At 37.0% G+C, this 14463-nt stretch overlaps 1 protein-coding gene across 1 annotated transcript in view; it reads right to left on the bottom strand.

Moving 5' to 3' along the window:
• TASP1 (taspase 1) overlaps nucleotides 1-14463 on the bottom strand; it is a 264853-nt gene that overhangs the window by 103824 nt on the left and 146566 nt on the right. The window contains exon 11 of the mRNA XM_063108924.1: nucleotides 7847-7957. Within this exon, the coding sequence (XP_062964994.1) occupies nucleotides 7847-7957 (111 nt within the window). The remainder of the gene's footprint in view (nucleotides 1-7846; nucleotides 7958-14463) is intronic.

Raw genomic sequence — 14463 nt, 5'->3', positions numbered from 1 at the left:
GGAGACCTGGAGGAAACAGATAAATTTCTGCACACGTACAAACTACCAGGTCTGAATGAAGAAGAAATAGAAAACCTGAACAGACCAATAACAAGCAATGAGATTGAAGCAGTAATCAGCAGTCTCCCAACAATGAAAAGCCCAGGAACAGATAGCTTTACTGATGAATTCTACCAAACCTTTGAAGAATTAATACAAATTCTATTTAAATTATACCCCAAAAATGAAACAAAGGCCATTCTCCCAAGCTCATTCCACGAGGACAGCATCACCCTGACACAAAAACCAGAAAAAGATTCAACAAAAAAAGAAAACTACAGGCCAATATCTCTAATGAACACAGATGCAAAAATTCTCAGCAAATTATTAGTAATCAAACTACAACAAGGCCGGCCCGTGGCTCACTCGGTAGAGTGCGGTGCTGATAACACCAAGGCCACGGGTTCGGATCCTATATAGGGATGGCCGGTTTGCTCACTGGCTGAGTGTGCTGCTGACAACACCAAGCCAAGGGTTGAGATCCCCTTACCGGTCATCTTTTAAAACAAACAAACAAACAAACAAACAAACTACAACAACACATCAAAAAAATTAAACACCACAATTAAGTGGGATTCATCCCAGGAATGCAAGGATGGTTCAACATATACAAGTCAATAAATGTGATGCACATCAAGAAAATCAAGACAAAATCATCATATTATCTCAAAAGATGCAGAAAAACATTTGACAAAATTCAACATCTCATCGTGATAAAGATTCTCAGCAATTAGGTATAGAAGAAATAATCCTTAACACAATAAAAGCCATATATGACAAACCCACTGCCAATATTATCCTGAATGGGGAAAATCTGAAAACTTTTCCCTGAAGAATGGAAACAAGACAAGGATGCCAATTCTAACCACTCATATTTAGTATAGTATTGGAAGTACTAGCCAGAGCAATCAGGCTAGAGAAAGAAAGAAGGGGCATCCATATTGGAAAAGACAAAGTCAAACTGCCCGTGTATGCAGATGTATATAGAAAAACCTAAAGACTCTACCAAAAATATTCTTAGAGCTAATGAACAATTTCAGTAAAGTTGAAGGATACAAAATCAACACGTAAGAAACAACTGTTTTTTATTACTCCAACAACAAAATAGCAGAAAAAGAAATCAAAAAAGCAAGCTCATTTACAATAGTCACCAAAAACATAAAATACCTGGGAATCAATTTAACCAAGGAGGTGAAAGATCTCTACAGTAAGTACTACAAATCACTGCTGAAATTTAAGAGGTCACAAAAAGATGGAAAGACATTCCATGCTATTGGATTGGAAGAATTAACATTGTGAAAATGTCCATACTACCCAAAAAAACTACAGATTCAATGCAATCCCCATCAAAATAACAATGACATTCTTCACAGAAATAGAAAAAAACAATCTTAACATTCATCTCAAACAATAAAAGATCCTGAAGAGCCAAAGCAATCATGAGAAATAAAAATAAAGCCAGAGCCATTACACTACCTGACTTCAAATTATACTACAAAGCTATAGTAACCAAAACAGCATGGTATTGGCATAAAAACAGACATTCAGACCAATGTAACAGAACAGAGAACCCAGAAATCAACCCACATACTTACAGCCAACTGATATTTGACAAGGGCAACAGGAGCCTCTTCAATAAGTGGTGCTGGTAAACACTGGACATCCATATGTAGAAGAATGACACTAGACCTGTATCTCTTGCCATATACCAAAATCAACTCAAAATGGATTAAAGACTTATATATAAGACCCAAAACTATAAAACCACTAAAATAAAACATAGGGGAAACACTTCAGGAAATATGACAGGGCAAAGACTTGAAGAGCAAGACCCTAAAAGCACAGGCAACAAAAAGAAAAATAAACAAATGGATTATATCAAACTAAAAAGCTTCTACACAGAAAAAGAAACAGTTAACAGAGTGAAGAGACAACCTACAGAATGGGAGAAAATATTCACAAATTATGCATCCAACAAGGGATTAATATCCAAGGAATTCAAACAACTTAACAGTGAAAAAACAAGTAACCTGATTAAAAAATAGGCAAAGGAGCTGAATAGACATTTCTCAAAGCAAGATATACAAATGGCCAACACACAAATGAAAAAATGCTCAACATCACTAAGCATCAAGGAAATGCAAATCAAAACCACACTGAGATATCACCTCACACCAGTTAGACTGGCCAGTCCCAAAAGGAGAATAACTAATGCTGGTGAGGATGCAGAGAAAGGGGACCCCTCCTACACTGTTGGTGGGACTATAAATTAGTGCAGCCATTATAGAAAACATTATGGAGGTTCCTCAAACAACTACAGACAGAACAGCCACACGATCCAGCAATTACCCAGCTGGGTATATACCCAAAGGAATGGAAATCATCATGTCAAAGGAATACGTTTACTCCCATGTTTATCACAGCTCTATTTAGAATAGCTAAGAGTTGGAATCAACTTAAATGTCCATCGATGGACAACTGGATAATGAAGATGTAGTATATCTACACAATGGAATATTACTCTGCCATAAAAAGGAATGAAATTCTGCCATTCACAGCAACATGGATGAACTTAGAGAAAATTATGTTAAGAGAAATAAGCCAGGCACAGAAAGAACTACCACATGTCCTAACTCATACATGGGAGCTATAAAAAACAAAAAAAAAGAAAGAAAGATACAACAAACAATCACAATAATTCCTTGAACTCTAAAAAGGAGAGAACTGAACTGAGGACACCAGAGATTGGAAAGGAGGAGAGAGAGTAAGGTGAAGGGGGGTAGAGAGAAATTGGTAAAGGGCCACAAAAAATGTTTACATTGTGTAATGATAAAAAAATATATGTACTACAAATACTGACAAATTAAGAGCATTAAGATATGTTAAGTGAAAAGTATGTTACAAAACAATATATTAGAAATCTCTTCTATATAATTATTTACAATGATGGTAGAGAAAAATAGATGGGCACACAGAATGAGACTATAAAGGCACATACAGGGACAATATGACTTTGTCTTTTCCTAAATGCCCACTGATGAACAACTGGATAAGGAAGATGTGGTGTACATACACAATGGAATACTGCTCAGCCATAGAAAAGAATGAATTCTGCCATTTGAAGCAACATGGATGAGCTTGGAGAAAACTATGCTAAGTGAAATAAGGCAGGCACAGAAAAAGAAATACCACATGTCCTCACTCATAAGTGGGAGCTAAAAAACAAACAAACAGACAAACAATGAAAAAAACAACAAGCAACAATAATATGTGAAATTTCAGAAGGAGAGAACAAAACTATGGTTACTAGAGATGGGAAAGGGGAAGGTATGTTAGGGCAAAATTGGGTAATGGACACAAAGAATCATTACATTTTGTAACGATGAAAATGCTAATTAATAATCCTGATATGTTCATCACTTATTGTACCCAAATACTGATAGTCAACTTTGTACCCCACAAATAAGTATAATCTATTATGCTTCCGTTAAAAAAGAAAAGCACATATCAAACTGTTAGCAGTGGTTCTTTCTTGCAAGAGAAGTAAAACTCAGAATGAATGGAAAGGGGGTATTTGACTTGAGTATTATATAAAATTTTTCTATGTATACGTTCCAGTGATAATCTCTAGATATATTATTTATATAATTTTTTAAAAAGAAAAACCAAAAGACGCAAAAAGAAAAGAATATCATGGTTTGAACAAAGCCAAGAAAGTAGTTGCTAGCTTACCTCAAACATTGAAAGAATTTCAACCAAATCACTTCAAATAGGAATTTGAGGTCCACCATTAAGTTTTAATTTATAATCTCAATTAACAACCAATTTGATTTGCCACTCTACTTTCTTTATACAAGTAGTTTAGATTGGCCTCTGAACTAAACCAAGAATCAAATAAAATTGTGGAGTTGGAAGGAATTTCAGAGACCATCCAGATCTGCCTCCTCATTTTGCACATGAGGAAACTGAGAACAGAGACTTGTCCTAAAACAGATAACTAATTACACCATGAGGGTATTAAAAGAGTAAAGAATCAATCTCCTCACTCCTAATCCAGGCCTCTGGTAAATCCAAGTTACTGTATTCTAACTACATGCTTTGCAAATAGTTTCTGTGCTTCCCAAGTGGTTCCTGAGCATTTTCATTTTCCAATCCCATTTCCAAATCATCTGATTAAAAAGAATTTCTCTGGGCTGAAACCATAAAGAATTCATAGAACTTAGCATAGTGAAGGAATTTAGAAACTGCCTCTTATCTAACGTTCTAGCTTTTAAAAAAATAAAATAAAACTGCTTAAATTCCTTGCTACACCCAATGAATCAGACACAGAGCTGAGAGTGGAACTTAGCTGTCCTGACTCCCAGGACATTGTTCTTCTGTATTTCCCCATTGGCTAACATGATGACTTCAGGCAACTCACAGAACTCCTGCAAAGTAAGTTTCTTCAACTCTTAAATGAGCAGGGTCAATTAGGTGAGCTGAAGTTTCTTCCTCTTTTTCCTGAGTCTGAAAATTTTAAAATGGGGTTCAATATTAGGTAATGAGTCCCAGAGGCAAAATGAAATACTGCAGTCCAACTCTATGAGCAATTTTAAAGAGCTATACAAAAGGAGAGTACAACAAAGCAACAGAGTAGAAAAGAATGGAGTTCAAGAACTCCTTGGCATGAACCCAAACCTGGAGAAATAGAACTAGCCAACAAATCTTTGCTTTTAGACTCCATAAAGTGCTTCAGGTCTTTCTGAACAAGCATAAAGTTACCAGGTGCCATAATTACACACCCATCACAGCATTTCCAGGAATTTAACTTTTCATGAACATCTAGTTACTCAACTCTTACTATTCCTTCTCATTAATGTCCTGAAAATGCATCTAGTGTATCTGTACAACTGATAGCAAATTGTATACATCACATATGCTATTGAGGCCAAGAATTTGGTTTTTCTTAAGAACAGCATTCAACAATCATAATTGTTAATTAAAAAAATAAGAAGAAGAAGACCTAAGTCTGACTCTGATATAGTTGAAAATGTAACACGAATATAATCAAACTTTTTCTGAAAATTCACTAGAGATTGACCTCAAAATCCTGTTCATAACTTATTCTTCAGCTCACATTTTGCTATCACACAGTTCTTATTAACATACGTATAACTAATGCCATTATTCATGTCTTGATAACCTCAGTTCAACTAACTATAAGAATGCACCTGTACAAATCCTTTCATGTCAAAATATTATAAAAGGGTTATCCACTCTGTTCTTCCTTCAAATAAAAAAGTCCGATATTTTCCTGCCCATAATCTGTTTTTTCTTTTTCTTTGTGCAATAAAAACTATATCTTTCCTAACAGGGCATGATACTTAATTAAAGGCGTGAACAACTATGCTTATGATTGATTCTGAGAAAATTCAGCCTTTATCTCCATCCCTGAAACCCTCCATTTATCCCATCAGTGCATGCTCATCTAATTGAACTAAGTTTTATCATTTGAGCTTCTAAATGGACTTTTATAAATTCTAGGTAGAGACAACTTTGGAATAAAATGTGGTTTTAGTGGGTAAAGCCTAACTAAATATTGTCAAAATCAATAGTTTGGAGGAATCCTTTCCTAGTCAGGTCTCCACCAGAATCCTAAAAGTAGGGCTGGGGACGGGAGTGTGACTGGACATCACCACACTTGAGGGAAGACTAGGAGAAAAGAATTGGTCACTGATGTGGGTCTCTGTCCCTCTTCCCATGCTGGTGGGTGTGGAGGAAAAAGAGGAGACCACAAAAAAGCCCTAGACAGGTTTGGAGGAGCCAAAAACGAAAGATGCCTATGCCTCACTTCCCAGATGATGCCTATAGAGACAGAAAGCCTGGCAGGGAAGCCCTCGTGCCCATGCCACCCAACCCAGTAAGATGCTCTAGGAGTAAAGTAGAAAAAGTCACCAATGGGCCTGGGCAACGAGGACCCAACTATCCGACTGCCCATCCTAGAGGTTTTAGGCTGCCTGACTCACTACCAGGGGACAATGAAAAGGCTGAGAGGAGACTAAAAGCTGAGAAAAGGGCCTGTCACCTTAGCATCTGTTGTCAGTAGATGCTGTGTGCACTGAGGAAGCCAGAAGCTACAATAAGACTATAAATAATACCACAGTGACTTCAAGGGCAATAGAGGCCAATAACCACAGGTAGGTGGAGGCAAACAAGTATAAAGTGCCATACTAAAAGACACTGATCTTACATGGAGGGAACTAGCAGAACAGAGGCAAGGCGTCAGAGACTAACCTGAGTGAGAGAATGTAAACAGAGTTACAACATGCCCCCTCTTCCTGTAATTCCCAGCATGGCCTGGGAAGGAGAGGTTGGGGTTGGCAGTGTGGGTGTGAGGGTCATCTGGTGAAGTCTGCCTCAGCCACAGGTCCAGAACGTGATCTTTCTGTGACCTTGTAGCCCAGGCCTGGTGGTAACCCTTCCAAGCCCTCTTGACAAGGAAACCAGAGCCCCTGCAGCCTGCACACATTCACCTACAAGACTACCATGGCAAGCCCCTGCAGCCCATAGGGTCATACACTGAGCAGTCATTCCTTCTGCAATCTCTGTGTGCAAGTCCATCAATATTTCCACTTTTTCCACTGATGATTCCTTCAAAATCACCACTTCTTCTCCATCTCCAGACCACTCCTAACCCCTAATGTATGTCTCTTCTAGAGATGGTTTGGGACAACCTAAGATCTACTCTATAAACCCTCCTTGAAAACACCATTTTATATGATATAAGGGCCCCCTCCTTTCTATCACACTGAGTACAGACTCCTCCTGAGATGTTAAGGCCCTCTGTCATCTGGCCTCCCCTGGCTGATCCAGCTCCATTGCTTCCCTCTAGGTAAGACTCATGCAGGTATCCAGCCCTCATCATGCCTAATCCATTGCCATGTCTATGTTCATGCTCCTCTCTTCCCCTTCTTTTCCCACTTATACCAGACCTTCTGGGGCCAGTTCTAAGAGTCCCTCTTCCACGAATCCTTTCAGGAATATTCTTCCTAGACTTTTGTCTGTTATGTCTTTGTCATGTAATTAGCACCTAATGATATCCTGTTTTTATTCCCAAAGTGGGAATACTCCCCCCAGCTTAACCGTGTAATATTCTTTCTCACTAATTTATGTGCTCACGACTTTTTATCCTAACTTAGTTATAACTATGCTTGATTTTTCTTATACATCTTCTCAGACCTTTCCAAAGCTTGATATTAAATGATGGGGAAACCAGACTAAGTCACATTGTTTTAACCCAAAACAAAAATTATATACAGGGCCACTGCTAAGCTACAAAAAACCTCGCTACAGATTAGAAAATGGCACCCCTTCCTCCAGGCAGATGCAGCTTCACATCAGGTTACATGGCTTGGAAAATGGTACCGAGGTAAAATTTTAACTCAACCCTATACAGCTGTATATGGCAGCACTGGATGCAGGAATATAACACTGACATTAAAAGAAAGAGTCAAGTTGTATTACAGAAACCTTTATAGGAGGTTGTCCCTTGAATTTTTAGTAAAATTTTATTCTACTATATATCACTGTAATCCTAGACAATGTCTCACAGCTTGGGCATCAGATTAGTTATATGGCAGATTTCATGTTGTAGGAGCAATTGTGGTGGAATTTCTTTTCATCACCAATATTAACTGAGGGTCCAACTCTATATTAGGCTCTGGAGCTAGGTCTAGAGATACAAATGGGGTAACTGACTCATGGTGCTTACAGCTCAGTGAAACAATCTATATTTAGAAGGATGTCATTTTCTTAATATTATACTTACTGATAAACTTGTTTTGCATAGTCTCCAACAGAGCTTGGTGAGCATCTTCAGCTTGTAAAGCGTGTGAACATTCTCTAGCCAGTATGGTGCGCACGAGATGCTCTCCACATCCTAGAAATCCAAGGAAACCAAGAGGGATTGAGGAAAAGCAGACCAATACTCTGCTTGTCTCAGTAGCATTAAAACACCCTTATGCATCACTTTAGTAGTTATGTTTGAGAATTCAGTGAGGGATGAAATGACTTCTATGAGCAATCTGGTAATTTCAGTAAAGAGATTCAGCAGAAACTAAACAAACACATGACTGTTTAATCTTAAAAACAAAGAAAAATAAAACAAAAACCCTTTTTCATAGGAATAATTTACATAATACAGGAATTCAAATTCTCCACCTACGAATTTCCTAGGCTTCCATCTCATTCCCACTGTTGAGTGACTACAAAAGACCTTGTTTTATAATTATTTATTTGCATTCAATTGGCCTTAGTCTCCCAGTCAGTAAATGGCTACCTGTGGCCATCAGCCATTTTCCCTCTGACATCCCACAAATCTGGGTGCAGGAGAGAAATCTAGGTAGCCAGGGATAGCCTAAATCTCTCCCCACCTACTTTTCACTGAAATGCCATCACATATCAACAACTGGAGAGTTAACTTAATAAAATAGCATCTTTCTTACCTTACAGCAATTTACATAGCTTTCAGGGATAAATACTCTCTGTAGTTCTAACGAAAACATATATTTTAACCCTGAGGTTAAAATACGTGGATCATTCAGACACGCTAAGGAAGGATAGGCATGGGGGTGGGGGTGAGGGTACTGCCTAGAATTCCATTACAGTTTCTACCCGTTAAAAGTAGAAACTACCTGCAAAAGTAGAGACAGAGGAAATTTAATTTATTACTAGATGAGTTTTAATAAAAGATTTCTGAAGAAAGAGCCTTCCTTTTTCTTAGAAATACAAAATTTAAAAAGGCTGCTTTGGTAAACATGGGAGAAGCAAGACTATTTTAAAAACTATTAAATGCCACTTGAAATGCTTCTTATATATAAAATCAATTTCACTAATTAAAATGCCACTGTCCTCTTACCCAAACAAGAACAGTAGATGCACAAGATCCTTACAAGATTTCTTTCATTTAAAATGTTTTTCCATTAAAAATGACTCCTGCCAAAAGTGTTATGTTAGATTATTAGAAAATAAGTGCTTCATTAATTCACATAGAATTAGATAAAGGGTATCTAAGCATCCATTGAGACCAAAAGAGAAGTATGCCTCAACTCTACCATCAAAAAGAATACTTCAAAAGAAAGAGCATTTCCAGGACCCACTCAGATTCCCCAACAGAACGAGGGACAGAGTAACATTTTTCCAAGTCAAAAATCTGTACACGTGCACGTGTGTGTACACACACAGGTAAATGGGGAAGGGAGATTCTTAGAAATCAAAAAGAAATGTGGACTAAAATTGTTAAATGAAAGAACCTATTTCAAACAATGGCTACAAATTCTTAAATTCATGAAACTGAACCCAACACAAACTGATATGATACACAGTTCTTTATTTAGCTAATATGTATCCTGACAGGCATTAGGCACTAACAACAAATCTCCTTAAGAAATATTACCTGTACTTATTAAACCATTTCAAAATTTCATTTTCATTTCAAAATTTTCCTCTTTATACACTATACACCTCTCTCTCCTTCATCCTCCCATTTTCCCCTTCCCTATACTCATTTATACTTGCACATATAAAGACACACATGTGTGCATGTTATGTATACACCTGCAATATACATTCATTGCCAAAAATACAAACAGTTCAAGTCACCTGATATTTTGCCAGAAATAACTTCCATGTCTTTTTTGGTAAGGTGTAAATGTAAACATAGTTCAAGATCTAAAAACCTCTTTGTTAACATCTACACTTACGGTAAGATCTAGATATATAATTTAACATACAACTTTGTGGGCAGGATTATGGCAATCTCTATTTTGTTAAATTTTTCCAATATTATTTTTATAATCAGGAAAAAGACAACAATAAAACTTATGGAAAGAAACCATGTTTAACACCAACATATTTGTCTCTTATGTAGAGATATTGTGCTAAGCTCCCGAAACTCCAGAAATTTTAATTCCCTTTGTGCATATATCTGATGTTGAACAGTGAAATGTTGTACCTTAGATCAATAATGAATGTTCAGAAGGTTATGTACACATGCTTCAAGTCAAACAACTACACCACGTGATATTTTACATCAAAAATATACAATGTGTGTCAGGGAGACTTTTTCCTCTGTTGTTATACAGGAATGTATAGGGTTTTCCAATTATTGATTTTTACCAAGAAACTTTGAAAATTATGACATATTTTTGACACATATCACCTTTAACATAAGAACCATGACACCAACAGCTTATTCTCCTGCAGGTTCCAATCAAAGAAAGTTTGACTTCTGTGGTTTTACCCACAAAATTCTAAGGTTTCTTAGAATATGCTGCCATATAGCTGAAGTGTGGTTCAAAGGTAAAATAGTTCCATTCTTTATTCACAGAGATATTAGAAATAATTCTTTCATTACATTCTCTTTTTGTTCTTACAAACAAGAGTACGTACGAGTATGTTTATGTTCTTAAATCTTCACAGAGAACATGGACTACATATAGAGCAAAGACCTGACAACAAACCTAGAAGAAAAGATAAATACCAAGCTCTTAAAGAACTTATTAAAGTACAACTTATTTAGCATCAATAAGAATGACAAATGAATAGAGAGAAACACATAGTGAATTCAAAACTTATGTTTTAAAAAGCACTGGTCACCTTTGGCGAATACTATAGAAATAATTCATTATTTTGAAAACTAATAAATGAAAGAAAACAACCAAGCATTTCTCTTATCATCTTATAGGAACTGTATAGCAGGGTAACCAAACAGTTTATGAAGAAAAATTTTCTTCCCTATAGAAGTATCCCAGCAAATAAATAAAGAAGATATTAACAGAATTATAATAAAATTATTTGTAACCTATAATGTAATCACTGATATGGGCAACAATCATTAATGGCTGCTAATTTCACAAAAAGATAAAACCAGACACTGTGTCTATTGATAAAATTTTACCTATACAGTCTTTCCTACCACCAAAATAACTATACCTGAATCTGATCAAGCCTCTAAATTCAATTATCAATTTCCAGAAATAAATAGTACCTGAAAAAGCCTACAGTTAATATCATACTTAATGAAGACTGAATTGTTTCTCCCTAAGGTCAGAAACAACGCAATGAGGTCTGCTTTCATTACTTCTCTTCAACAAAACACTGGACGTTCAAGCCATTTGCTGTGGATTGACTGAATTATGTCCCCAAAAGTTCATATATTAGAATCTTAATTTCCACTGTAACTGTTAAGGGTAGGAAATCCTATCATGGTAATTGAAAGATGGGGCCTTGGAGAGGTGATTGGATTATGAGGACTGCATCCTCATGAATGGATTGATCAATTTTTTGGAATAGTGGGCATAGTTTTGAGGGCTTTAAAGGAGAGTGTATGAGGAAATATCTCTCTCTCTGCTCTACCATTTTCAGGCATGTGAGACCCCTGCATTGCTGTAAAGCCACAACCAAAGAAAACCCTCACCCGATGTGTTCTCTGAACTTTGGACTTCCCAGCCTCAGAAACTGTACGCAATAAATATCATTTTCTTATAAATTACCTGGTTCCAAGTACTTTATTATAATCAACAGAAATGGACTAACACAACATTGCAATAAGGCAAGAAAAATAAATATAAGGCATAAAAATCAGAAAAGAAGTAAAAACATCCCAATTTGCAGATGATAAAATTATTTATGTAGAAAATCCCAGGTTATCTACAAAAGAACTACTACAAGTATTTCTCCACATTCTTTCTATCTGGTTAGTAGTCTACATCAAAGCACCATCCAGTTAATAGTCTAAAGCAAAGTTTGGCAGCGAATACCTGCTTGTTATTTACGAGTCCCCAAAATGTGGACCTAACCTTCATTTCTTCTCCCATCCATTTGCCAGACTGTTATTGAGCTCCCACACTGTTCTCTAGGCCCAGAGTACACAGCTGTTGACAGGAGTTCTGCTACATATTGTCAGACCTCCCCAAAGGTATCAGGTCCCCACTTGGCTACTGAGTACTCATTCAACTGTTATTCTGGACAGTCCAGTGACCAGTGCCCTAACTGCTTATTCTACAGACCAACCTCAGGGATTCAGATGAGAACCCTGGACTCAACAGGTTGATATTCCGTAGATATTCCCACTGAGAGCCAGTCTCTATAGCCTGGAAATCTCCCATTAATCCCAACCCTTAGCTCACCCTCAGCTCACTCTTTCCCAGTGTGTTTCTTGTTGCTGAGACACTAATATGCCTCACATCCACAGACGTCAGAATTATAATACATGTCTTCTCTCGTGGGGATTCCTAACCTTTCACAACCCACACTGAAGGTGAACTCCCAATAAAAAATGAGCAGATGCAAACACCAGAGTTACTAAGAAGTGAAAATAACAGAACAGAGGTTGACAAACTTTTTCTGTAAAGTATCAAATAGTAAATATTTTAGGTTTTGTGGGCTACATGGGGTCTTCTTTCTTCTTCCTTTTTTATTTATTTTTTATTTTGTAACAACCCTTTAACATTTTTTAAATCATTCTTAGATCATGGGCTGTACAAATACAGGCCATGGGCCAAATTTGGCCCATAGGTCATAGTTTGCCTATCCCTGTAACAGAACAATCTGTAATACAAGATTAAAAGGAAAGGAGATCAGAATTTTTAAAAACAGCACAATATGTGAGCAGGGAATAGAAGGGCACATGTGCAGATTTTTCAAGGAACCAAACAGAACTTTTCAAATAAAAAAATGTTTAAAATGCAATGAACATGTCAAGCATCAAATTAGATGCAGCTCAACAGAAAGAATAGAAGATATATCCAAATATAAAAAACGATAAAAACTAAAAAACAGCCTGAGATGATAAAGAAAAGAAAAAATAGGAGTTAAGAAGCCCAGGGTATAAAATAAAAATGTCCAACACATTAATAGGCATTTTGAGAGAGAGAAAATAAAGAATGAGAAAGAGGGCACTAATATATAAAGAGGTAATGAATAAGAATTGTCCAGAATTTAAGTTATAAGTCAATCCTTAAACTGAAAATTCGTACAGAGTTTCGAAGAAGAGGAATTAAAAACAAATCCATCCTCAGGTGTATCACAGTGAAGATCTGAACCAAAGACAACAAGAAAATATTAAAAACTAACCATAAAGAAAAATAAAATCATCTACAAAGAAATTCAAAAAAATTTAAATTAAACTGATAGCTAAATATCTCCAAGTAACAAAAGAGGCCAGAAGACTAACATTTTAAAGATGCTAAGGCAAAAACAAACAGAAAAAAAATTTTTGTCAACCTAGAATCAGTTAAATTACCATTCTAGAGGATGAATATAGACAGCTTCAATATAAAGACAAACTCATTTCTTAGAGATTTTAGCTTCCAGCTCACTTCTACCCCTTGTCATAATTCTCAGATTGTAATATTTACCTAGATGATTCTCCTCACATCTTAGCATCTAGGTTCTCTGATATCCTCTCCTCAAGTGATCCACACTGCCTCATAAACTCGCTCCCATGACTAGATCATGGGCAGTAACATGAACTCCTCTGCTGTCTCAACTGCAAACACCCCTCTCCTGCCTTGCTAGCTCACTCCCCTGAGCACTCTACCCTACCTCACCAAAAACTGCTATCCATTAATTCTGCTGCTTTCTAAGTATTCCTTATCCCCCTTAGGTCTCACCTCTGTCCTCACCCATCATCAACATATATCCATTCCCTTATTCCTGAAAGCCTCCACGTTTTCCTCACTTCATCAAACTTGTCTGGCAAAAGCCCACTCTGGAGTATCAGTCAGAATGGCTATATTACACTGCAGAAACAACCAACCTCCAAATCTCAGGGACTTAACATAACAAAAATACTAATCCTCATTAATGTTACATGTCACACCTGGGCCACCAGGGGATCTGCTCCACACACTCACTCAGGAGCAAACCTAGGCAGATGGAGGCTCCATCACCTATAAATGCTCTACCTGGATTATATGCTTTCCTTCCATGAGAACAAGAGGGACACCTAGGACTCCTTTACCAATTTAGCCCAGAAATGACATATCATTCACACTCTGGTCACCAGTCCCTTGGCCAGAAACAGCAATATGTTCTCAGGCAACTGCAAGAGGGCTGTGAAATATGGGGAAGAATACAAACATTCAGGAAGCCTTAAATTGAATGTCGCTGCCACCCCTGACTAAATCCAACTTTCCAGGTCTACACTTGCATAGCTAGGCATGAGGCACAGCAGCCACCCTATGACTATGGGGTGACACACACGAACATGAAGTCCTCTCTGCTGAGGAAGACAGGACAGAAAAGACAGACCTGGGTACCAGACAGCATTGCTGGGTAGCCTCTCTAGTCTCAGACTTCTCCCAGGCATCTTGTTACGTGAGATTTTTTTTTTTTTTTCATTTAAATTTAAGCTTGAAAAACCTATCTGTTTAAGCCACTATA

This window comes from Cynocephalus volans, chromosome 1 (genome assembly GCF_027409185.1).
Source record: "Cynocephalus volans isolate mCynVol1 chromosome 1, mCynVol1.pri, whole genome shotgun sequence".
Classification (NCBI taxonomy): Eukaryota; Metazoa; Chordata; class Mammalia; order Dermoptera; family Cynocephalidae; genus Cynocephalus; species Cynocephalus volans.
This window is presented reverse-complemented; position numbering and strand designations above follow the sequence as displayed.